The 25,287-nt window shown below is 42.7% G+C and overlaps 1 protein-coding gene across 1 annotated transcript in view; it reads left to right on the top strand.

Annotated features, from left to right (window-relative positions):
• MCUB (mitochondrial calcium uniporter dominant negative subunit beta) overlaps positions 1 to 23,833 on the top strand; it is an 84,027-nt gene extending 60,194 nt beyond the window's left edge. Inside the window, exons 2-8 of the mRNA XM_023628654.2 lie at positions 2,870 to 2,945; positions 3,705 to 3,875; positions 7,920 to 8,024; positions 19,581 to 19,741; positions 21,381 to 21,584; positions 22,158 to 22,274; positions 23,618 to 23,833. Coding sequence (XP_023484422.2) covers positions 2,870 to 2,945; positions 3,705 to 3,875; positions 7,920 to 8,024; positions 19,581 to 19,741; positions 21,381 to 21,584; positions 22,158 to 22,274; positions 23,618 to 23,692 — 909 coding nt within the window. The 3' untranslated portion in view covers positions 23,693 to 23,833. The remainder of the gene's footprint in view (positions 1 to 2,869; positions 2,946 to 3,704; positions 3,876 to 7,919; positions 8,025 to 19,580; positions 19,742 to 21,380; positions 21,585 to 22,157; positions 22,275 to 23,617) is intronic.
• The last annotated feature ends 1,454 nt before the right edge of the window (positions 23,834 to 25,287 follow it).

The following is a 25,287-nucleotide window of genomic DNA, read 5'->3' as shown; positions in this document are numbered from 1 at the left end:
GCCCTCAGGGCCACACACCATATCAACACAGTCCTGCCCTGTGTTCCTGCCCTGACCCACCAAAGCGGATCTAGTTGCCCCACTGTGGAGGTCCCACACAGTCTGCCAATGCAGGCCCACCCCTCATTCATGCCCTGCCCCACAGAGGTGGACCCATTCACCTGGCTGCAGAGGCTCTAGGCACCCTCCTGTGTGGGCCCACAAGTTGCCCGAGGGCTTGCTGTTGGATGGGGCCAGTCCCTAGGGCAGGCTGTCTGCACTGGCTGAGCTGGATTAAATCAGTGCTCTAGTGGGTGGGGCAGACCCTTGCACTAAGAGGCCATGGGAAGAACTCCAATGACATCTGCCAGCATCTGTCTCAGCACACCTGAACTAGGTCACAATAATGGCTACCACCAATGTCTCAGTCCCTGGGGAGGTGGTCCCAGCCTGGGGAGGTCTCACCTCTCACCGAGATGTGCCCAGAGCCTATCAAGTGAGTCTCTTTTCACCAAAGGATTGTGCGCCTTTCTTTCTGGTGATTTTAGGTTGCTTTCCGAAATGGATAAATTTGTGCGTGGGCCTTTAAAAGCAGGCTTTTTGTTCCCTTATGTCCGATAGCTTTTCTGGGGATATTGTTGTTGTTACTAGCCAGCAAAGGCAAATAGTATGACACTTGTCTTGGTTGTGCCGAGTCCAACAGCTGCTTATTGTGGCAAAGCTCTCTGGCTCAGATTCCCCCCTCTTCCAGGGAAGGCTGCATACCTTAAGATTGCTCCCAACTGAAGCACCACGGCTAAGCTATGGCTTTTTCCTCTCCAAAAAGGAATTTCTGCCTCTTCCACCTCAGTCAGCACTGTCCTTTGTTGTGGGGGTTCTTTTCATCCAGTTTTCAGTTCTCTCTCACAGGGGTAATTGTTCCAAGAATAGTTGTAAATTTGTTTTGTCTGTGGGAGGAGGTGAGCTCAGAGTCTGCCTACATTGCCATCTTGACACTGGATCCCAAAGCAATCTTGAGAAAGAAGGACAAACTGGAATCATCATGCTCCCTGATTTCAAACTATATCACAAATCTATAGTAATTAAGACAGTATGATATTGGCATAAAAACAGATGCAGAAATCAATGGACCAGGATAGGGAGCCCAGAAATAAACCCACACATATATGGTCAATTAATTTACAACAAAGGAACCAAGAATATACAATGGGGAAAGGACAGTCTCTTCAATAAATGGTGTTGGGAAAACTGGACAGCCACATGCAAAAGAATGAAACTGGACCACTATCTTAACACCATACACAAAAATTAACTCAAAATAAAGACTTGAACATAAGACCTGAAACCATAAATGTCCTAGAAGAAAACATAGGTGGTAAGCTCCTTGACATAGGTCTTGGTGATAATTTTTTGAATCTGACACCAAAAGCAAAGGCAACAAAAACAAAAATAATAAGTGAGGTTATAACATACTAAAAAGCTTCTGAATGCCAAAGGAAACCATTCAGCAACCCACTGAATGAGAGAAAATATTTGCAAATCATGTGTCTGATAAGGACTAATATCCAAAATATATAAAGAGCCCATACAACCCAACAGCAAAAACCAAACAATCTGATTAAAAAATGAGCAGAAAATCTGAATAGACATTTTTTCCAAAGAAGGCATACAGATGGCCACAGGTACATGGAAAGATGCTCACATCATTAGTCACTAGAGAAATGCAAATCAAAACCACAATGAGACATCACCTCACACCTATTGGAATGGTTATTATCAAAAAGACAAGAAATAACAAGTGTTGGAGAGGATGTGGAGAAAAGGGAACCCTTGTGCACTGTTGGTAGGAATGTAAATTGGTGTAGCAACTATGGAAAACAGTATGGAGGTTCCTCAAAAACTTAAAAATAGAACCATTATATGATCCAGCAATTCCACTTCTGGGTATTTATCTGAAGAAAACGAAAACCCTAACTGGAAAAGACATCTGCACCCCATGTTCACTGCAGCTTTATTCACAATAGCCAAGATATGGAAACAACCTGAGTGTCCATTGATGGATGAATGGATAAAGAAATTGTGGTGTATGTATACAATGGAATGTTATTCAGCCATAAAAGAATGGAATCTTGCCATTTATGACAACATAGATGGACCTTGAGGGCCTTAGGTTAAGTGAAATAAGTCAGACAGAAAAAGACAAAGACCATATGATCTGTCTTATATGTAGAATCTAAAAACAAAAAACCAAGCTCATAGATACAGAGAACAGATTGGTGGTTGTCAAGGCAGGGGTAGGTGGAATAAATGGGTAAACTGTTTTTTTAGTTTAAATAAGTTGTTTGAATAAATAAATTGCCATGTTTGGCTACCATATTAGACCACTCAGACCTAGAGCAGTGTTTATCAGAGTCTAATGTGCATGAGAATCAGCTGGGCATCTTGTGAAAGTGCAGATAATTCCGGGAGTCTGGGCTGGGCGTGTGAGTCTGCATTTCTAATCAGCTCCAAGAGGATGCTGATGCTTCTGGTCTGGAGACCATACTTTGAGGAGCAAATATCTATAATATGCTTGTATCCATTTATTTTAGATTATCACCTAAAAGGAAAAACCAAATTAAAAAATTCTCATAGGACTCTAACATTTTCAGGAGTTCTCAGATGCCAGTGTGAGACTCCTGTCCAGTGTCACCACTGTGGCATGCTGTCCTGGCCGCAGGTGTGTGGCCAACAGGGTTTAGTGGGCTTCTCTGAGGGCTTGCCCAGGGATGTGTGGGAACCTGCAGTGCCATCATGCTTGTCATACAAGGTTAAAAGGAATCTCTAAGAAGGACACTTATTTCAACTTTCCTACTTTTTCTAAAATAAAAAATCTCCTTTTTTCTTACAGGGCTTGTGTGTGAAGCTGTGTGGAACTCTGAAAGACCATCAACCACGCCTCTGTAGTACAGTGGCGCCACCTGATGGTAAGCTGTCTCAGCGCTTCTTGGACTCTATGCTAACTTATTCCCATTCTCCCAAGTAAAGTGAGAAGTGTGAGTTCTGAGCAAAACAGACTATTCTTGCATTCCCCCCACCCCATCCCACCCTACACCTGGCTGAGTTCAGTTCCTCCTTTTTCTGCCCCCATAACATCTCTGATGTCTTTTGGCAAACTCCCACCGCAGCCAGCAGAGCAATTACGGAGGAACTGGAAGCAGTTTCTGCCCTCAAGAACCTACCTGTTTCCCTAGGAGGACTCTGCGCAGGTAGCTGTAATAACTCATGGCCCTGCTGTAGGAAAATGCTGTGGAATATGTAAACTGGAGCATAATGAAGGCACTCTAGGAGCAATACAAATGCTTACAGGAATTCAGAGACTTAGGAGTTCCATGTCTCAGCATGCCTTTTTTGTACTTTAAAGTTATTTTTTTTAAAACTGAATTTTAGGGGCCAGCCCGGTGGTGCAGTGGTTAAGTGTACACGTTCCGCTTCTTGGCGGCCCGGGGTTCGCCAGTTCAGATCCCGGGCGTGGACATAGCATGACTTGGCGAGCCATGCTGTGGTAGGCGTCCCACATATAAAGTAGAGGAAGATGGGCACGGATGTTAGCTCAGGGCCAGTCTTCCTCAGCAAATGAGGAGGATCAGTAGCAGTTAGCTCAGGGCTAATCTTCCTCAAAACAAACAAACAAACAAAACCCTGAATTTTATCCATTCCTGTATTATCATCTTTTTCCTTAACAGAAATAACAATTAACTATAGACATGGCCTTCCGTTGATAACCCTTACTCTGCCGTCCAGAAAAGAGCGATGTCAATTTGTAGTGAAGCCCATGTTGTCAACGGTCGGCTCGTTCCTTCAGGACCTACGAGATGAAGATAAGGGGGTCAAGAGCACCGCTGTCCTCACAGCAGGTATGAATAGAGGCTTTCAACACTTCTTTTTCTCTTCTGAACTTTCGGTTTTTCACTTTGCTAGAAAGAACTTGATTCTTCTACCCTTGGCTTCTGCTGAGTTCTTTTTTATACATTAGTAATATAAAAACATTCACTTTATTGAGTAAGAAATTAATGAAATGAGTTTAATGTGAGTTTCAGTTACTTAGCCCCCAAATTTTTTCTCTGAGAAAATTTTAACATAGTCATTACCGTGCAGTTTTCAGCAAAATTTGAAAAATTAGAAAACGAAATGCAGTTTCAATGATTAAAATAGCCAAATAGCCAAGGAATAAATAATACACATGCATAGTTCATTGATCTTTGTTATAAAGCAATTACAGCCCAGTATGTTTTTTGGTAGAATAAGTTCTCAGGAAGAATATGTATATATTTTTTAATACCAGCAGAAGTGGTTAATCATTTAGACACTTTAAATTTAGGATGTAGCTTTTATGTCTTTGTGGTCTGAAATGGTCTTAGACCTCCTGCCCCTAAAATAGAGTAAAGAATTGTTTCCCGCAGCCCAGCAGACGGAGTCTACAAACAGAGACAAATGAGTCAGTCTGCACTGTCATTTTATTGTAGTGTCACATGTTTAGAATAAACATTTAAAAGTTAGTGATTACTGTTGCCGTTTTGAAAAGGAAGTAAACATTCTTCTTCCCTGTCCATGTTCAGAACCAATTAAGGGATAGAGTAGTTGGAAAAATGGAGATTAAAGAATTTATTTACTCAGCAGATGTTTACTGAGCACTAACCTACGCCAGGCCCTGCTCTAGCTGCTGGAGGGAGAGTGGAGAACAGGAGGACAGAACTCCTGCTCTCGTGGAGCCCACATTTTAAGAGGAGAAAGAAACAAGAGGAGAACTCAAGTGTATCTCGTGTTAGGTAGCAGGTGTTGGGGAGAAGCGTGCAGCAGAGCGGGGAGGTGGGAGTGGGCGTGCTGAGGGGAGGAGCTCATGAGGGTGCCATCTGAGGGGAGACGGGAGAGTTGCGGGAGCTTTGCGGATGGAGAGGAGTCTGCAGGCAGAGGCCCCAGGTGGGAGCCAGCTGCACCGCAGCTGCAGAGGAGGCAGCTGGTGAAGGAGGGGAGGGGCAGGTTGGGGAAAGCCTTCTTGTAGGTTATTGTAAGGATTTTGGATTTAACTGGAAAGGGAGCTTTCTTCCTCATAAAACCAGGATCAGAGAGTAAGGTTTTATAGTCCTATGGCCACAATGGCCTAATCCCTCATGCCTGAACCAGGCAGACATTGTCCCCAATCATGGGAGCCCTCCACACCCATGGCCTTCCCCACAGGCCCAGGGCCTGCCTTCCTGAGCTTCTGAGAGCTCAGATGCAAACCCGGAGCTCAGGAGGGCACCGGGCACAGTGCGTGCCTGGGGGTGAGTACTCAGTAAGCGTCTGTGAAATGAATGAAGTAAGAGAGGTTAACACAATTGATGCGGGGTCGGTGAGCCGAGGAGTCGAAAGAAAGATTTCTTGGACTCTCAAGATCTGGCAGTAGTGCTCTTTTTATTTAGAGAATAGTGTGGGATAGCATGGGGACAGGACCCATGGGCAGTCAGAGCTTCTGCTGCATGGGGACAGGACCCATGGGCAGTCAGAGCTTCTGCTGCATGGGGACAAGACCCATGGGCAGTGAAGAGCTGTAGGCATGGGGACAGGACCCATGGGCAGTCAGAGCTCCTGCTGCTGCCCTGAGTTGAGGGTTAGGGCTAATTTTATAAGGCATGGGTACGTGACTTATTTTTACTGGAAAAAGAAAAGATGATGTAAAAAGTCATTAAATGATTTCAGTGCAGATGGGGTCTGGTTATTGCGCGGTCATATAACTTTCAGATACGAATCTGGCCATATAGATTGGCATGTAGGTGAGGATGCCCTGGGCTTCTCTCCCTGGGGCAGCCCTAATTCATACCATTAAAAAAAATCCACCGGGTCATATAGTTTGGCATGTAGGCCAGGTCACCTTGGGCTTCTCTAGCTGGGGCGGCCTTAATCCACATCACAATGATTGACATTGACCCTGCTTATTTCTAAAAGCTATTCGAGTAGCTTTGGAACTTAAAGCATAGAGAAAAAGATGAGAAATCTTAGAGAAAAGGAGCTCTTTGGACTGAGTGAAACACTTTATTGCAGTTGAAATCAATACTTGCCCAAGAATAGGTGGAAAACTTGCCACCGTGTCGCTGGCTCCTGGTAGTGTTTCAGGGCGTCTTCTGCTGATCCTGTATTAGTGTAAAGGATCACACGGTGTTCAACTGGGAAGTCACGCTCAGCTGGCATCTTTTCACATTAATATTTTAAGGAGCTGGTTTGAAGTCATTTAAATGTAAATTTTTAAATGACACTTGCAAAGTCAGATAAAACAATTGGTGTGTTGCTGATCTCTTTAGAAAGAGGCTCTGTGGGTGGAATTTGCCTGCATTTAATTTGGGCTTGAAAAGAGTGTTCTAAGCTTGTTACAGTTTTGCCTGTAGTGTGGGTTGAATTATTTGGCAGTTCCTGGGAAAATGGTCTCACACCCACTGATGAGCAGGAACCCAAACAGCCAAGTTTTAGGAGCAGAGCCAGGTGCAGACTTGGCTTGCTGCCTCCTGGAACAGAAGAACTAGAGAGAGCCAGGCAGGAGGCAGCAGCCAGCGTCGTCCTGTTTTACTAGCAGTGTTCCTGTCGTCACCAATATTAATGTAGCGGAAATAGTTCTGGTCAGATGTAACCAAGCAAATGCCAGGCTGAGGGAAAATGCACACCCTGCACTTGGTGTCACGTAATTACACGTGGCTGCTCTGAAGGAGAATCGATAGAACGAGAAACCCCCACCCAGCGCCAGGTTGGGCTTATTGTTCAGTGAGTTTGCCTTCTTAGCACCTGGGTTCCATTAAAATTTACTTCCAAAATATAACAGCAAAAACTAGGCCAAATGAGAAGCTGTGCAAAGGACACTGAGGTTAAAATTCTCCAAAAGATTTTTTCCTGAAATGTCCTAGGATAGTTGAGATTACTCTTAGACTCTCTCCTGCCTCTCTCCACCCCCAAAAGTAAGCCCCACAAAAGCAGATTTACTCCTCAGGCTTCATTGTGTCCGCACCCTCCCTGCCATCCCAACCTCTCGAATTTTGCCTCTTTTCCTCCTTCCCAAGGTGGAAAGGGAGGGAGCCCGGCTCCTGGTGGTTTGCGCTGTTTTTGCTACCAAGTTGTTAACTAACGCAAATCAATTCCCTGTAGTCATTAAAAATAAGAGAAAGGCAGGTTTTTAAAAATGTTATGACCTGTGTGCCTATACACATGTGGCAGAGGCTTGGCTGTAAGCAGCAGAAACGGACCCTGGCTGAACAGAGGAGTGTGTCAGCAGGCTTTGAAATTGAAAGTGACACAACCCACGCTCAGAACAGGGCAGGACCCGAGGGAGGGCAGGAGCAAAGACCAGGCCAGCCCACGAATGGCCTGCTGGGCTCTGCTGCTGACACCCCCACCCCCACCCCATGCCTCCACTGATCTGGCAGTGCTGTGAAGAGGTCCCCCCTGCCAGTCTTTGCATGACTCTCTGCAGATGTAGTCTCGGCAGGGACGTCAGTCTGGATCCCAGCCCAGCCGACAGAGGGCGAGAGAGGGAGCACCTGCCTGCTCTGCTGGGTCCAGTGTAATGGAAGGTAGAGCAGCAAGGGAGCGTTCCTCCCAATGGGAATGGTATTGGGTATTGGGGAGCCCCACAGAAGGCAAACGTCGACTATAGTCAAGCGCCGCATAAGAGCATTTCGGTCAATAACGGACTGCACATACGATGGTGGTCCCATAAGATGAGTACTGTATAGCCTGGCTGTGTAGTAGGCTGTTCCACCTAGATTTGTGTTCACGCAGCAATGACATCGCCTAACAACACATGTATCAGCACGCAGTATCCTCCTTGTTAAGTGGCGCATGACTGTACTGTGTTCAAGACTTGGGTTAGTAAGTCTTTTTCTGTGTTGGAAAATGGTTATTACTGTTCTAAAGCAAGGACATGTTTTTTCTTTCAGATGGCAGTGAGATTCCAGCCTCAACCTTGATGGGAATTTTGCTAATGAATGATTTTAAACTTGTCATTAATAAAATAACATATGATGTACGGTGCCCCAAGAAGGGTAAGAAATACAGCTATGCAGCCATCTTAACATTCCCCTTTAGCTGTGGGACTTTTACAGGGAGCAAGTGTGTCGTAAGAATCTTTTAAATTAACCAAATGACCAGGAAGGCTTTGGAGAACCAATGTTTAAGCTTTTCTAGCAGGGATATCAATGAGGAGAAGTTGCCTGGTAGGGCTTTTAGTTTCATAAACTCTTTTAAGACTTCACTTTAGGATCTTGGATGCTTAATCTGACGTTACTGGGTTAAGAGGAGGTGGGCCTGAAAATCACGAACTCCAGAGTACATTGTTGTGCAGCTCTGAACTCTTTTTTTTATTAGACTTTATTTTTGAGAGCAGTTTTAGGTTCACAGCAAGATTGAGCAGACAGTAGAGTTCTCAGATGCCCCTGCCCACCCCCGGCCTCCTCCACTATCAAGCCCGAGTGGTACCTTTGTTACAATCCACGAACTTACATCAATACCTTATCATCACTCAGAGCCCATAGTTTACATTAGGTTTCGCTCTTGGTGGTGTACATTTTATGAGTTTTGACAAATGTGTAATGACATGGATCCAACATTGTAGTATCATACAGAACAGTTCCACTGTTCTAAAAGTCCTCTGTGCTCTGCCTAGTCACCCCTCCTTCCTTTGGTGAGGTGTCTGTCCAGGTCTTTGGCCGAATTTTTAATTGGATTGTTTGTTTTCTTATTGTTGGTTTTAAGAGTTCTTTGTATATTTTGGGTAACAGTCCTTTATCAGAACTGTCTTTTGCAATTATTTTCTCCCAGTCTGTGGCTTATCCTCTTATTCTCTTGACAGTGTCTTTCACAGAGCAGAGATTTTTAATTTTAAAGAAGCCCAGCTTATCAGTTACGTCTTTCATGGATTGTGCCTTTGGTGTTGTATCTAAAAAGTCATCACCATACCCAAGGTCATCAATATCATCTTCTAGGAGTTTTACAGTTTTGCATTTTACATTTAAGTCTGTGATCCATTTTGAGTTAATCTTTGTGAAGGGTGTAAGACCTGGGTCTAGATTCATTCTCTGGCATATGGACGTCCAGTTGTTCCAGCACCGTTTGTTGAAAAGACTACTTTGTGCTCCGTTGTGTTGCCTTTGCTCCTTTGTCAAAGATCAGTTGACTGTATTTATGTGGGTCTATTTCTGGGCTCTCTGTTCTGTTTCATTGATCTGTTTGTCTCTTCTCTCACCAGTACCACACTGTCTTGACCACTTTAGCTTTGTAGTAAGTCTTGAAGTTGGGGAGTGTCCATCCTCTGACTTTGTTCTTTAACACTGAGTTGGCTATTTTGGGTCTATTGACTCTCCATGTAAATTTCAGAATCAGTTTGTTGATATCCACAAAATAGCTTGCTGTAATCTTGATTGGGATTGTGTTGACTTTATAGAAAAAGTTGGGAAGAAGTGATATCTTGACAATATTAGGTGTTTTTATCCATGAATATGGAGTATCTCTCCATTTATTTAGTCTTCTTTGGTATCTTTCATCAGAGTTCTGTAGTTTTCCTCATGTAGATCTTGTACAGATTTTGTTAGATTTATACCTAAGTCTTTCCAGCATTTGGGTGCTAATGTAAATGGTCATGTGTTTTTATGTCAAATTCAATTTGTTCACTGCTGGTATATAATAAAACAATTGACTTTTGCATATTAACATTGTATCCTCAGCCTTGCTATAATCACTTATTCCAGAGTCTTTTTGGTCAATTCTTTCAGATTTCTACATGGATAATCATATTATCTGCAAACAAAGACTCTTTATTTCTTCCTTTTATCCGTTGACCTTTTCATTGCCTATTCTCGTCTTATTGCTGTAGCTAGGACTTGCAGTATGATTTTGAAAAGAGTGGTGAGAGGAGACACCCTGCCTTTTCCCTGAAAGCTTCAAATTTCTCACTGTTAAATGTTATGTTAGCTGTAGGGCTTTTTGTATATATATATATATTTTTAATCAAATTGAGGAAGTTCTCTTCTATTCTTAGTTTGCTGAAAGTTTTCACTATGAATGAGTATTGGATTTTGTCAAATGCTTTTTGGCATCTATTGATATGATTATGTGATTTTTCTTTAGCTTGTTGATGTGATTGATTACGTTAATTGGTTTTTGAATATCAAGACAACCTTACGTACCTGAGACAAATCCCACTTCATCATGGTGTATAATTCTTTCTCCACCTTGTTGGATTCAATTTGTTAATATTATGTTGAGGATTTTTGCATCTATGTTCATGAGAGATATTGGTCTGTAATTTTCTTTTCTAGTGATGTCTTTGTTTGGTTTTAGTATTCGGGTTTTGTTGGTTTCATAGAGCGAGTTAGGAAGTACTCCCTCTGCTTCTATCTTCTGGAAGAAATTGTTGAGAATGGGTATAATTTCTTCCTTAAATGTTTCGTAGAATTCACCAGTGAACCCACCTGGGCCTGGTGCTTTCTGTTTGGAAGGTTATTAATTATTGATTCAATGTCTTTAGTAGACAATGGGAATAGGCCTTATCTATTATTTCATGTGTGAGTTTTGGTAGATTGTGTCTTTCAATGAATGAGTTCATTTCATCTACATTATCAAATTTGCAGGCATAGAGTTATTTATAGTATTCCTTTATTATCCTCTTAATGTCCATGGGATCGACAGTGATGTCCCCTCTTTCATTTCTGATATTACTAATTTGTTTCTTCTCTTAGCCTGGCTAGAGGCTTATCAATTTTTTTTTTTTATTTATTTATTTTTATTTATTTATTTTTATTTTTATTTTTTTTAAAGATTTTATTTTTTCCTTTTTCTCCCCAAAGCCCCCCGGTACATAGTTGTATATTCTTCGTTGTGGGTCCTTCTAGTTGTGGCATGTGGGACGCCGCCTCAGCGTGGTTTGATGAGCAGTGCCATGTCCGCGCCCAGGATTCGAACCAACGAAACACTGGGCCGCCTGCAGCGGAGCGCGCGAACTTAACCACTCGGCCACGGGGCCAGCCCCTAGAGGCTTATCAATTTTATTGATCTTTTCAAAGAACCAGCTTTTGGTTTCATTGATTTTCTTTATTGATTTCCTGTTCTCAATTTCATTGATTTCTGCTCCAATTTTTATTTGTTTTCTTCTGCTTATTGTGAATTTAATTTGCTCTTCTTTTTCTAGTTTCCTAAAGTAGAAACTTAGATTATTGATTTTAGATGTTTCTTCCTTTCAAATATATATGCATTCAATGCTATAAACTTCCCTCTGAGCACTGCTTTCACTGGATCCCACAAATTTTGATAAGTTGTATGTTCATTTTCATTTAGTTCAAAATACTAATTTCTCTTGAGATTTCTGCTTTGATCCATGTGTAATTTAGAAGTGTACTGTTTAATCTCCAAACATTTTGAGATTTTCCAGCTATCCTTTTGTTATTTACTACTTTAAATTTTTTGTTATTTGTACTTTAATTCCATTGTGGTCTGAGAGCATACATTGTATGATTTCTGTTCTTTTGCATTTGTTTGAGTGTGTTTTATGGCACAAAATGAAGCCTAGCTTGGTGAATGTTCCCTCTGAGCCTCAGAAGAATGTGCAATTTGCTTTTGTTGATGAAGTAGTCTATAGGTGTCAATTCTATCCAGTTGATTGATGGTGCTGTTGAGTTCAACTGTGTCCTGACTGACTTTTTTGCTGGCTGGATCTCTCCTTTTTTTTTTTTTTTTTTTAAGGAAGACTGGCCCTGAGCTAACAGCTAACATCTGTTGCCAATCCTCTTCTTTTTCCCTGAGGAAGATTGTCACTGAGCTAGCATCTGTGCCAGTCTTCCTCTATTTTATGTGGGATGGTGCCACAGTCTGGCTTGACGAGCAGTGCTTGGTCTGAACCTGGGATCCGAACCTGTGAACTCCAGGCTACTGAAGTGGAGCCTGTGAACTTAACCACTGCACTACGGGGCTGGCCCCTGGATCTCTCCATTTTTGATAGAGAGGTGTTGAAGTCTTCAGCTATAGCTGTGGATTCATTTCTCTCTCCTTGCAGTTCTGTCGGGTTTCCCCCTCATCCTTCGACACTTTTTTGTTAGGTACATACACATTAAGGATTCATATGTCTTCTTGGAAAATTGACTCTTATCATTATGTAATGCCCTTCTTTATCCATGGTAACTTTCCTTGCTCTGTTTTCTCTGCTATGTCTGAAATTAATATAGCTACTCCAGCTGTCTTTTGATTAGTGTTAGCCTGGTATTATCTTTCTCCATCCTTTAACTTTTAATCTATATATGTCTTTATATTTAAAGAGAGTTTTTTGTAGACAGCCTGTAGTTGGGTCTGGTTTTTTGATCCAGTCTGACAATCTCCATCTTTTAATTGGTGTTTTTAGATCCTTGATATTTAAAAGTGATTATTGATATAGTTGGATTAATATCTACTGTATTGGTTACTGTTTTCTATTTGTTACCCTTGTTCTTTGTTCCTAGTTTCCTCTTTCACTTTTTCTTTGCCTTTTGTGTTTGTTTTGTTTTTGCTGAGGAAGATTTGCCCTGAGCTAACATCTATGCCAATCTCCCTCTATTTTGTATGTGGGACACTGCCACAGCATGGCTGCCAAGTAGTGTAGGTCCGTGCCCGGGATCTGAACTTGTGAACCCTGGCTGCCCAAGCAGAGCACAACAAACTTAACCACTATACCATGGGGCTGGCCCCTGCCTTTTGTGGTTTTAATTCAGCACTTTATATGATTGCATTTTCTCTTCTTTCTTAGCATATTTGTAATACTTCTTTTTTTTTTTTTACTTTTTTACTTGTTGCCATAGAATTTACAATATACGTTTACAACTAATCCAAGTTCACTTTCAAATAACACTGTATATATTGTTTCATGGGCATGGCAAGGCCCTATTATAACCAAGTGTTCCCAATTCTTCCCTTCCATCCCTGTCATTCATTTCACTTACACATAAGCCATAATCATTGAATACATTTTTGCCATTATTATTTTGAACAAACTGTACTGTTAGATCAATTAAGAATAAGGAAAAAGAAAAATGTTTTAATTTTGTCTTCACTTACTCCTTTTCTAATGTAGAATTCCTTTCTTTATATAGATCTGAGTTTCTGACCTGTATCATTTTCCTTCTCTTGAGAACTTTTAACATTTCTTACAAGACAGGTCTCCTGGCAATAAATTCCCTCAATTTTTGCTTGTTTGAGAAAGTCTTTATTGCTCCTTCACTTTTGAAGGGTAATTTTGCAGGATACAGAATTCTAGGTTGGTTTTTTTTTCTCTCCTCACCTTAAGTATTTCACTCCACTCCCTTCTTGCTTGTATAGTTTCTGAGAAGTTGGATATAATTTTTATCTTTGCTCTGCTGTAGATAAGGTTTTTTTTCCTCTGGCTTCTTTCAAGCTGTTTTCTCTGATTAGCGGTGGTTTGAACATGATCTGCTTAGGTGTAGGGTGTTTTCTTTCTTTTTTTGTGTTTGGCATTTATCATGCATGAGCTTCCTGGATCTATTTGTAGTTTGGTGTCTGACATTAATTTGGGGAAATTCTCACTCACTATTGCTTCAAATATCTCTTCTGTTCCTTTCTCTCTTTCTTTTCCTTCTGGTATTTCCATTGTGTGTATGTGACACCTTCTGTAGTGTCCCACTGTTCTTGGATATTCTGTTCTGTTTTTTTCTCTTTTCAGTTTGAGAAATTTCTGTTGACATCCTCAAGCTCAGTGATTCTTTCCTCAGTCATGTCCAGCTACTAACGAGCCCATCAAAGGTGTGCTTCATTTCTGTTAGTGTTGTTGATCTCTAGCATTTAATTTTGATTCTTTCTTAGAATTTCCATCTCTCTGCTTACATTACCCATCTATTATTGCATGTTGTCTGCTTTTTCCAGTAGAGCCCTTAGCATACTAATTATAGTTATTTCAAATTACTGGTCTTATAATTCTGCCCTGTCTGCCTCTGGTTCTGATGCTTGCTCTGTCCATTCAGACTGTGATTTTTGCCTTTAGTATGCCTTGTAATTTTTTGTTGCCAGCTGGACATGACACACTGAGTAAAGGGAACTGTGGTAAATAAGTAATATGATTGTAAGGTATGGGGTAGAGGGGAAGCATTCTGTAGTCCTGTGTCTCAGTCTTTAATGAGCCTGTGCCCCTGGACTGTGAACTCCTAAGTGCTTCTCAGTTTAATCCCCTCCTTAGGTAGGACAGGATGGCTAGAGGGTGCTGGAGCTGAATATTTCCCTTCCCCATGTGGAAGGCTGGAGGGAGTTAGAGGTGAATGTTTTCCTTTTCCTAGGTCAGTTGGACTCTTTTAAAATTCCAATAAGTTAGGCTCTGGTAACATGACTGCTCTTGAGTACAGGCCTTGTTAAGAAGAATAGATGCTCGGATCTATTTCAAAGTGGCTACTTTTCCCCTCCCCCTGCTGGAAGCACAGGGGATTTTTCTCCAGTATTCACTGTGGGGACCTGGCAGAACTCCTAGAGGTAAAACTCATGAAAGAGTGGGCATGCCCAGCCAAAGCTGCGTCCCACTGGGCTTTTTAACTCTGAGTTGTCCACGCAGACCCTCCAGCAATTCAGTTACAGTTCAGTCTCCTACCCCAGCACTGGTGCCCGGAAGTTGCTGCTTGAGGTCGTCTGCTCTGGGAGGCTGTGACTCTCTGTGTTCACCTCTCTCTCCAGTTTTGTGGGCAGTGGTTTGCCCTGTGACTTCCATTCCCCTACAGATCTAAGAAGAGTATTGATTTTCAGTTTGTTCAGCCTTTTACTTGTCAGGATGGAGTGACGACTTGCAAGCTCCTTACACGCCAGACCTGAAACCAGAAGTTTTAACTCTTTTTTAAAGAGAGTTTTTCTTTCATGTCAGCCATCATTACTTTAGATATTTCTCCTGTTCCTTTCTCTCCCTCTTCTCCTTCTGGTGTTCCCATTATGCATGTTATATGTTGTGTAATTATCCCACAGTTCTTGGATATTCCTTTTTTTCCATTCTTTTTTCTCTTTGCTTTTCATCTGGGAAGTTTCTATTGACATATCTTCAAGCTCAGTCTTTCCTCCCCTGTGTCTAGTTTACTGATGAGCCTATGAAAGGCATCATCATTTCTGTCACAGTGTTTTCCATTTCTGGCAACTCCTTTTGCTTCTTTCTTAGAGTTTCCATCTTTCTGCTTGCGTTACTCATCTGCTCTTGCATGCTGTCCACTTTTTCTTCAGAGCCTTTACCATATTAATCATGTTTGTTTTAATTTCCCAGTCTGATCGTTCCACAGTCTCTGCTCTATCAGATTCTGATTCTGTTGCTTGCTTTGTCTCTTCAGATAGTTTTTTTTCTTGCCTTTTACCTTGGCTTGTAATTTTTTGCTGAAAGCTAGACCTGATGTATTAGGTAATAGAAACTGAAGCACATAGGTCTTTAGTGTGAGGTTGTATGTCTATCTGGCCAGGAGTTAGGCTGTTTCTGTTTGCTGTTTCTGTTTGCTTCATCCGAGACTGAAGTTTCTCTAGTGTCCCTATTTTTGTCTCCTCTGTTGTCTTTGAGTTTCCCTAGAAATTATTTCTTTTAATAGAGTCTGTGTCTTACACAGAACCAGAGCCCAGCAGATTTGGTGTTAATATGCTGTTGGGGGAGGGCAGTCTATAATCTTATGATTAAATCTCAGGTTTTTTATTGGGCCAGAGTTCTTGGACTGTAACGTTGAGGAAAGTTTCTTAGCCTTTTTTTCTCCCTTATGTGAGACCCAAAGGCTGGGGGGCCTGGAGTTGGCTAATTGCTCCTCCTGCAGGTCAGAGAATGCTTTGGGAGTTTCCTTATTATGGAGAGAGTGATGCTCAGGGATATTTCAAAATGGTAATTTTCCCTCTCCTTGCTGGAAGCAGGGGCGTGTTGTTCTCTGATCTTCACTGTGAGAACCTGCTGGGGCTCCTGGAGGAAAGCCCATGAATCTGGGAGTTTTTATTTCTCAAACTAGTCAGCACTCAGCCTCCAGCACTTGGCCAGCTACAGTTGACGTGTTCCTGCCACTGCAGGTTCCAGAGGCTTCTGCTCCCAGTAAGCTGTGATTGCAGTCTGTTGGAGTAGGAGGAAGGAATTCATGACTCCAGGCCTTAATAAATAGGTGATAAAATGATAGATCAATAAAAAAGACAAGGCTCTTGTTTCCAAGTGCTGACTGGTCAATGTGGGAGGGCCGCTGGAGTTGAAAGCATCATATCACAGCCACATTCTGCATCAGGCGAGAATCATCAATAGGGATTAAATGCGCTGGAGTCGGTAGTTAGATAAAGAAGATGCTTAAAAAAAAGGAGGGGGGCAAGTCACAAGGACACAAGAGCTTCAGGGGCTCCCACTGGCCGTAACTGGTACAATTTGAATACCATTGGCTCCCTATCCTTGTAACTTTCCTTTGTTTTTTCTTTTTTTTTTTCTAAACCATTTTCTGACTTTCTGGTATAACTAGATGATCCAGGCTGATACCTGAGCATTGCTATCACCCATTTCTCTGAAGATCCCCCAAAGAAAAATATATTGTTTTGAACTTTAATTGTATGTTTGAAAACTTTATGGAATTATCAAACATGTATAGAGAAAGTAAAGTGAGTTAGTCATTTGAACAATTATGAGTTTTCTCCTTTTCTTAATTCTTTAAAATCAGGGCAATCAGTATTTAAGCCCAAAGAGAGAAGGATGGCAGAAGTTGAGAAGTATGAAAATGGAGACCCCTGTTAAGGTACACATTTCACGTCCAGTGAGCCCCCAGTACTCTGGAAGGCCTTCCACTTCCTGTTCTCTGGGTTGAGCATTTGAAGGAACAAGTGGAAGTAAATGTTTTCAGGGCATCTGATTATCTTACATGACCTTCCTCTCCCCCAGCCCCAGCGTGTAACTTAAGCCTCAGGTTCAGGTGGACTGAAGTGTGGCCTTCCAGCTCCCGCCAGCTCACTGGAAGGAGGACCCTCTCCCTCCCTGCCTGGGGGGCTGTTCACTGGGATTGAGCTCCAGGGGTGGCGCCCACCCTGGAGACGTGAGGCTGACAGAGTGCTCACTGGTCTGAGTCAGACTTGGCCAGTCTCAGAGTGTGAGTTAAATCAACAGGGGCACAGCAGGCATGGTTGGAAGGAAGATGACAGAAATGGTGCTGGAGGAATAGAAAATGAAATTTACAAGATGATCAATTTGGAGTTTTGAACAACATTTATTTAAACTCCATTTCTCTTCTAAAGCATTGCCAAATTTGGATTTGAAAATTCAGGGTATGAAAATGAAATCCACATGGAAGACACATATAAAAGGAATAAATAGCTTCTCAAGAAAAAGAAAAATTGTCTGTCATTTTGGCCTTTGTTAGGGGATGCCTCAGACAAATGTTTAGCCTGGTAACACAGCATGTGAGTCCTGTGGTGCCCACATCTCTGTGGAGCATAGCCGAGGGCGCTTGTTATTGAACTCAGGTAAACATTTTGTGTCACCTGACGAAGACTCTTTCCTTGACCAAACTCTGGTCAGGCTCCTCTGAGCCTTGTTCTCGACTCGGCTCAGCTGGCCTGTAAAACCTGCGGTCTCAGCACCTGCCCTCTGCCCAAAGAGACTGGAACAAACGTACAGGGTTTCTAACAGCTCAAGGCCATGTCCTTGGGGTGATGGGTCCAGCCACCTCAGATGCTGGCCTGAGAAACCTCAGTGCTGCTGGAGAATTGGCTGTTCCAGTGAAACCTCGTGATAGGGCTGGTAGGTGTGTGACGGCCCCCTTTGGATGGCTGCTTTAGAAAGCTTCCATTATCAATCCCGTGTCTGCTCCTTGGAAGCGTAAATCTTCTACCGCCCAGAACTGTCTTCTTGAGGTCTTGAGAGCTGTCTTTGAAATGTAGACTTTCCAGGCAGTGACTCTTGCTCTCACCCCCAGCCTGGTGGGGCCCTGCTCTGCTTGTGCCGCTGACGTCTGCTTGTTTCTGTTCTGTTGACAAACCCAGATGGCCTGGTCACGTTAACCAACCCCAGTCCCACTTCTTGTAAATTTCCACTTTCCTGACTGTGCTTGAGCCGGAAAGTCCCCCCAGCCCCGTTCGCTCATTCTCCCTTTAAAACGCCAGGCCACCTCTGCACAAGTGGAAGTTGAGTTCAGTTCACACTGGACCCCCTTCCCTATTGCAATAGTTACTGAATGAAATCTATCCTTACCACTTTAACTAGTGCCTGGCTTTATCTTTGGTACACTCCCCAGCTTTGGACAAAATCGTGCCCTTCTACACCTTTCTTCTGTATGTAGACCTTTTAAGTATCAGTACATTTTTCATCAGAACAAAAGGGCTCTCACTGTTCTACAAATCTCAGAAGCCTAGAAAGGAACTTCTAGTTTTCACCTCTATGTGGCAGCTTTAGCCTAGATGTGGAAGGGGTGTTTATCAAGCAAGGGCTCGCTGCCCGATGCACAGGGAAACCAGTACTATGGCACTGCTTTGGGGAGAAGAAAGCTTTATTGCAAGTTCAACCAGCAAGGAGACATAAGTTGGGAGTGGGAGTGGTTATGCAAAACGCTAGCTTGGTAGAGTCTGATTGGAGGGTGAGAGTGTAACAGTCTTATAAGTACCGAGTGTTACAAATCAAAGGAGCCTCGCTGCTTCTTAGGTTCCCTGGGCCACTTTCTCATCACACTTGACTTCCGCAGTTAGAGAACTTTTGGTTCCTAGGCGGCTCTAGGTCATCTGAGGACAAAGTTTCCATCCTCTGAGCATACTCCAGCTACATGACTTGCAGGTTTTGCTCATTGCTCCTGCAAGATAACTGTGATATTTTGTTATTGATACAGTAGGATACAGTACGCATTGGTCTATGATAGTTACAGGGTTAGAGACCACAGTGGAGTTTTGAAGAAGTGGGCAAAGATGGAGGAGAAGTAGCCTCTGGACTGCTGGAGAGAACTGGAACATCCCTGGGCTAATACTGACTCTGGGATCCCAGATCTCAGTTGTCTGCAGTTGTTTGCTGCTGCCTGGCGGGGAGGTCTTCTCCTCCTCTCCCTTGTCCTGCTCCATCAAATTCTCTTACAGTGGTGGGCAACAGTTGCAACCCTCGGGAGGGTATCATTCCAGCCCAATTTCATGTGCATTTATAGACCCACAGAGGCAGAAGGATGAGAGAAATCCATAATCAAAAGAACTGGTGTGAAAAACTCAGAAACCGTGACTGCCTTTCTTTTCAGTAGGAACCTCCGTTCACAACTACATCTTGTTGTTTAAAGAACTCCCCTTGTTGAAAGGGAGGCACACTCTAATCGCTTTTGGATTCTGGTAGATGGATACTCCTCTGCTGTATGAAGATTTTTGAAGAAACAGTAAAGCTATATTACAAAAGAAAAAAGACAAAAACAATGAATTTCAAAGCTGTCTGGTAATTTATCATTCCGGATTGTCTTTATATGAGAGGGACTAATGGGATCATCTGAGACAGGAGAAAGGCCGATACCAAACGCCTCCCTAAGGTTTGGGAGCTCTCAGGGGGCCCACCATGGGGATCAGATTTGGGTCTCCGACTTCCAGACCCTGGAGGAAAAAATGTGGTGCCTGCCTTATGTTTCCTTTGTGTCTCTTCCTAGAAAAACTGAGTTGTGAGCACACTGCTGAGATGGAAAACGTGAAATCCTTGGTGCACAGACTGTTTACAGCCTTGCACTCAGAAGAGTTTCAGAAAAGGAGAGAGCGCCGTTTACTGGAGAAAATCGACCAGCTGACGGGACGGCTGCAGCCCCTCGAGCAGGTGAGGGAGCTTCGGGGTGAGGCGTTGGAAAATGATACCCAGCGTGACTGAGCGCTCTCCACGTGAGCGTTTCTCTGGATGCTTTCCCGACGCGCCTTTTCTCCTTTCGTCCTCGCCATGAGCCCATGAGTTTGATAGTCACCTTCCTCCTTCAGATGAGGAACCAGACAGCAAAGGCACGAAGCTCGTCATATACGGGCGAGCCGAACGTGAACTGCGGGTCTGACTCCGGAGCCGCCGTCCCACGCTCGGTGCTGTGCTTCCTCCGCACGGACGGGCGGCGGCGTCTCTGAAGGAGCAGGCTGCGAGCTGGGACGCACCAGCTCAGTGCGACCAGTTTCTTTCTCAGAGGCGGCCCGCGGCCCAGCTCTGCTTAACGGAACTGCAGCTGCCAAGTTAGCAACGGCTTCCCAACACCTGAGCGCAATCAGTGGGGGAGGAAAAGATGACTTTCTTTTGGGAAGAGGGCCAGGGGTGTGTTTCTCTTAATTTAAGGGAAAGAATTGCATCGTTTAAAGTTTTTTTTCGCTTTTTCTCCCCAAATCCCCCCAGTACACAGTTGTATATTTTAGTTGTGGGTCCTTCTAGTTGTGGCACGTGGGATGCCGCCTCAGCGTGACCTGAGGAGCGCTGCCATGTACGTGCCCAGGATCCGAACCGGCGAAACCGCGGGCCGCTGAAGTGGAGTGCGAGAGCTTAACCACTCGGCCACGGGCCTCTAAGAGTTGCATCTTTTAAACGTGTGACCCCACTTGTGATTTTTAAAAATGGGTTGGTGTGTGTGTATCTTTGTATATGAATAGAAAGTTTCTGGAGATAAGTGAAACTTTTAATAGTGATGGCCTCTAAGGATACTTAGCGTATGGCAGAAGGACTTTTTAATTGTATTTGTTGGATTGAGTACCCACATTTTTATTTTCTCTTTACTTTTTAAAAAGTTGGTAATATATTTACTTGTATTAAAATTTAAAAATCTAAAAAGGTGCCCAATGGCAAGTTTTCCTCCCACCATCCCCCCAGTTCCTGGACTCTCCACCCCTAGGAATCATTTCAGATTGTCTTTATCTAGGTACAAAGAATTATACCTATATTATTATTTTGTTCCCATCTTCAGAAAGGGGCGCCCACTGTTCCACACTCTTCTCACCTTTTCTCACTAACACTGTCTCCTGGAAAGATCCCCATATTGGCACACAGAGAGACTTCTCATTACAGATGCGTAATAGCTTCATGGATATGATAACTTTGGTCTTTTAAGAATGAACCTGTAATGAATCCTGTGTGTGCAGGTGCACCTACAGGATGAATTCCCAGAGGCGGACTTGCTGGGTCCAGGAAAAGAGGCATGTAGTTTTAGTTAGGTTTCAGAGGACGACATCTGAGTTTTTCATTGTAAACCCTTTTATGCCATTAAATTTTTTTTTCCATGAGCAGGTATTACCATTATAATTTAAAAAATGATTTATTAATGAACTGATTTGGTAATGATTACTCATTAGTGTATATGTTTTATAAATTTTTTTTCATGAATCAGACCTCTTTAAAGTATTACAGATATGCATTACTTTTGGTCCTTTTTGCTTTTTTTTTCTTAAACTGTTGCACTGTGAACTGAGCTAATAGCTGGTTTTTTCCTCAGATGAAAGCTAGAATCGAAGCTCGCTCAGAAGCCAAAACCAGCGGCCTCCTGTGGGCCGGACTGGCGCTGCTGTCCGCTCAGGCGGGGGCAATGGCCTGGCTCACGTGGTGGGTGTACTCCTGGGATATCATGGAGCCAGTGACGTACTTCATCACATTTGCCAATTCCATGGTCTTTTTTGCATACTTTATAGTCACTCGACAGGTGAGTTGTTTGTTAGGAAAATGGTTAAGTTAGCACATCTTTTGCATAGAATTCCTTACCTAAGTCAAGTAATGAGCAGTAAAGCTTTTTTATTTACTAAGTTACTGCTGTCTGGTTTTTTATAAACTGGTTAATGTTTGTTGTTGGTTTTCCCAAGGCTGGATAGAGATTTATATACAACACAGAAACTATATATAACCTCTATAGAGAAATAAATAGTGAAACTCAGAGTCTTCCATTGAGATAAATACATCAAATTTATGTTCTCTGTGCCCTTGCTTATAAATAAAGTTGAATTTGTATTGCAAAACGCCCAGTGACGTTAGCTTTGTCTCGTGGTTACTTTGCCAAAAGTCTCCGTTTCCCATTTTCTCCTTCTGTCCCAGTATGTGTGCTCTCTCTTCCCAGCTTGCTTGCCTGTGGCGGGAGCCACTCATCTCAGTGAGACTGACCGTGTTCCCCTGTTGCCTTGTGCTGTCTAGTGGCTGCGGCCATATTTTACTGTCCACCTTCCTTGGCTTTGGTGTTCCTGAGGCATTATGTTCATTCAGAACAAGTCCTGTTCTTTTTTAGGATTATACTTACTCAGCTGTTAAGAGGAGGCAGTTTCTTCACTTCTTCCATAAGAAGTCGAAGCAGCAGCAGTTCGATGTGGCACAGTACAACCAGTTGAAGGAGGAGCTCGCTAAGGTACCTTATTGCAAATGCGCCATCTGAGAGCTGGTCCCTGCGGCAGCCAGGCTTTGGTGTCAGGGAAACGCCGTCTCGGCTCATCCTCGCGGGCCGGGCGCGGTCCCAGACAGACTTCCGTGCACTGAGGTTCCTTCAGTCAATGGTTGAAACGTCTGATGTTAATTTCCTATCCTACAGTTTTATTCTCATCTTGGTTTTTCTACAAGGGGCCAGCTTTAAATGTGTCTGTGAAAATGTCATAAGTGGCTGAGATAGTAAAACAAACCTTTCCATGGGATCTATTCCCACATCTGTGTTTTCAAAGAAAACACGTCCACAGCGAGCTCGGTTGCAGGTTTGTAACCAGCGAGAGCATACAAGAGAGTCGAGCTGGAGGAAGGTGAACACTGATAGAGAATTTTCTAAAAGGATTTATGTTTCTTCTCCTTAAAAATAGAAGAATCAGTGTGGTATTCCACCCTTGTCTTTTCCATCTTTCAGATGAGAAAACAGAGGTGCTTAATTCCCTTGCCCAGGCGCACGCTGTTACAAAGTGGGGAAACCAGGCTGTGCACCCAAGAGTGTGGCTCTGGAGCCTCTGCTTCCACGGCCTTTCTCTCTGGCCTCCCAATGGACTCATTAGCTTTGTTCAGATGGTGACTTCTCAACACATAGCAGATTTTTAATTTTTCTCAGTAATTTTATAAGAAAAAACTTTGGTAAAAACATCTTCCATTGCTTAATGCATGCTCATTTGATAGCCAGTAATCATCATATCTTCTGTTACCTGTACCCTCTAAACTACCCATGCCTCAACTTTAAAAAAAAGTATTCCTAGAATTAAATTTTTAATTCAAAAATTGGAGATAAAGAGGCCTTTTTTAAAGGAAATTCATGTAATCCCTACATAGGAAAAATATGATACTTTTTTGTTTTTAGTTTAGTGGATACTCTTACATTTGAATGACCCCATCCAAGGATGCCAAGGAATGTTCTTCCACCCAATTAATAGCACTGGGCATTTAAGATTTAAAGTAGCACCCTGTGAAGTGTTATTTTTTTAAGGCAATAGTTGAGGAAAAAGGGAAACTGATCAGAGTGTTTCTTTTTTTTAATATAATCTGGAAAAACCATTATAAAGGGGAAAACTAATGTAACAAGAACTCTAAGGATGTCTAGAAACCTTAAACTTGACTTTATAAGGATCCATATAGAAATGTGTTAGGCATTTGCCGCTACTAATAGTTGAATGTATTGATTGCCTAAGGAGACATTAACTGGCCGGAACTCCCCTCGAGCGTGAGGCGTGTGCCTGTGTGCCTCCTCCTCTGATCGTGTCCCTTTTCCTTTCCCGTCCGCAGGCTAATGAATCCCTGGGGCAGGTGCGCCACTCTCTCTGTTTGCGGATGCGAGAGGAGCTCAAAGAAAAGAATTAATCTTACGTTGTTAAATGTTACTGAGTTTTTCCATTGTGTGTTGATTTTACAACCTAGAAACTGGAACTTTTTGAGTCCCATAGTTCATCTGAATTTGACAACTTCAGTAATTTTTGTTAATAAAAAAATGCTTGCAAAACATGTATTCTTTGAAGTTCTCACTTGAGATTTTTGGTTCGTGGATTTTCGTGACTTGAGGTTTAATGCTGGAAAGAGCTTGGATGATCCATGAAAATCGGAGCGGCTGCGCTACAGTTTGTCAGTTTGGCTGAGAATCCCCGTCAGCCTGTCCTGTTCATTCCCCGGGTGAGGGTGAAGTAGTCAGTGTGCCTCGTACTCACTTTAGTCTTAGGCGTCACTTAAAATCATCTTGTCATTGATTTCTTTTTTTTTTTTTGAGGCCTGAGCTAGCATCTGTTGCCAGTCTTTCTCTTTTTGCTTGAAGAAGATTGTTGCTGAGCTAACATCTGTGCCAGTCTTCCTCTACTTTATGTGGGATGCCACCACAGTGTGGCTTGATGTGTGGTGCTAGGTCCGTGCCCAGGATCCGAACCTGTGAACCCTGGGTCACTAAAGCAGCGTGAGCAACTAGGCTACTGGGCCAGCCCCTTGATTTCTTTTTAATAGATAGTAGTTGAAAGATTTTTATCATTAAATATAGCTAAAGTTACTATAAAATGTCATTGGAAATGTTTCATCTTAACTAATATTTAAAGCCACTCAAAACCTGTAGGGCTAGGATAGATACTGTTTATCATATGTTGTCAAGTACTGTTCTAGGCACTTTACATATTATTATTTGTAATTCTAGAATCCTACAAAATAGCTTTTTTTTTCCCCCTGAGGAAGATTAGCCCTGAGCTAACATCTGTGCCAGTCTTCCTGCATTTTATATGTGGGTTGCTGCCACAGCCTGGCTGATGAGTGGTGTAGGTCTGCACCCAGGATCGGAACCTGCGAACTCGGGCCGCTGAAGTGGAGCACGCCAACTTAACCACTAGGCCACAGGGCTGGCCCTGAGGTAGCTATTTTTAATCCCAATTTAATAATGAGGAAACTGAGGCTTAGAGAGGTTAATTTGCCCAATGCACATAGCTATAATAAGATTTAAGCATCTACTCATAGGAGATCATAAGTCTTTGTAAATTTACACCTAATGGTATTTAATCTCTTATCCAGGATTTCAGTTTCAGTGTTTAACTATGGGACAGAAAGGGTAATAATGACACCCTGATATTAGAGATTTTCTTAAAAACAAACAAACAAACGAATCCCTCCCCCCACTGACCGTTTCAGGGTATATCTGAACCAAATCAGATTCCAACTTCCTGCACCTTAACTAGAGCGGCAGACAGTGATCACTGGCTGTTCGCCTCAGTGTCTCTGAACCACAGAGATTCTGAATTACCAACATATTAGTGTGTGTTATTACTGAGGTGAGAATATGCACTAATAGGTTTTTATAAGGAATGCCACCAGGTTAAGTAAGTATTATGAGAAGCCCTTTGGACACGTTCTGCCTTTGAGGAGCTCTATTTCCAGGTAGAGACAAAATGGTGAATATAATAGAAGTTAAGAGGAACCAGCTTGGAAAG

Source organism: Equus caballus, chromosome 2 (genome assembly GCF_041296265.1).
Source record: "Equus caballus isolate H_3958 breed thoroughbred chromosome 2, TB-T2T, whole genome shotgun sequence".
Classification (NCBI taxonomy): Eukaryota; Metazoa; Chordata; class Mammalia; order Perissodactyla; family Equidae; genus Equus; species Equus caballus.
This window is presented reverse-complemented; position numbering and strand designations above follow the sequence as displayed.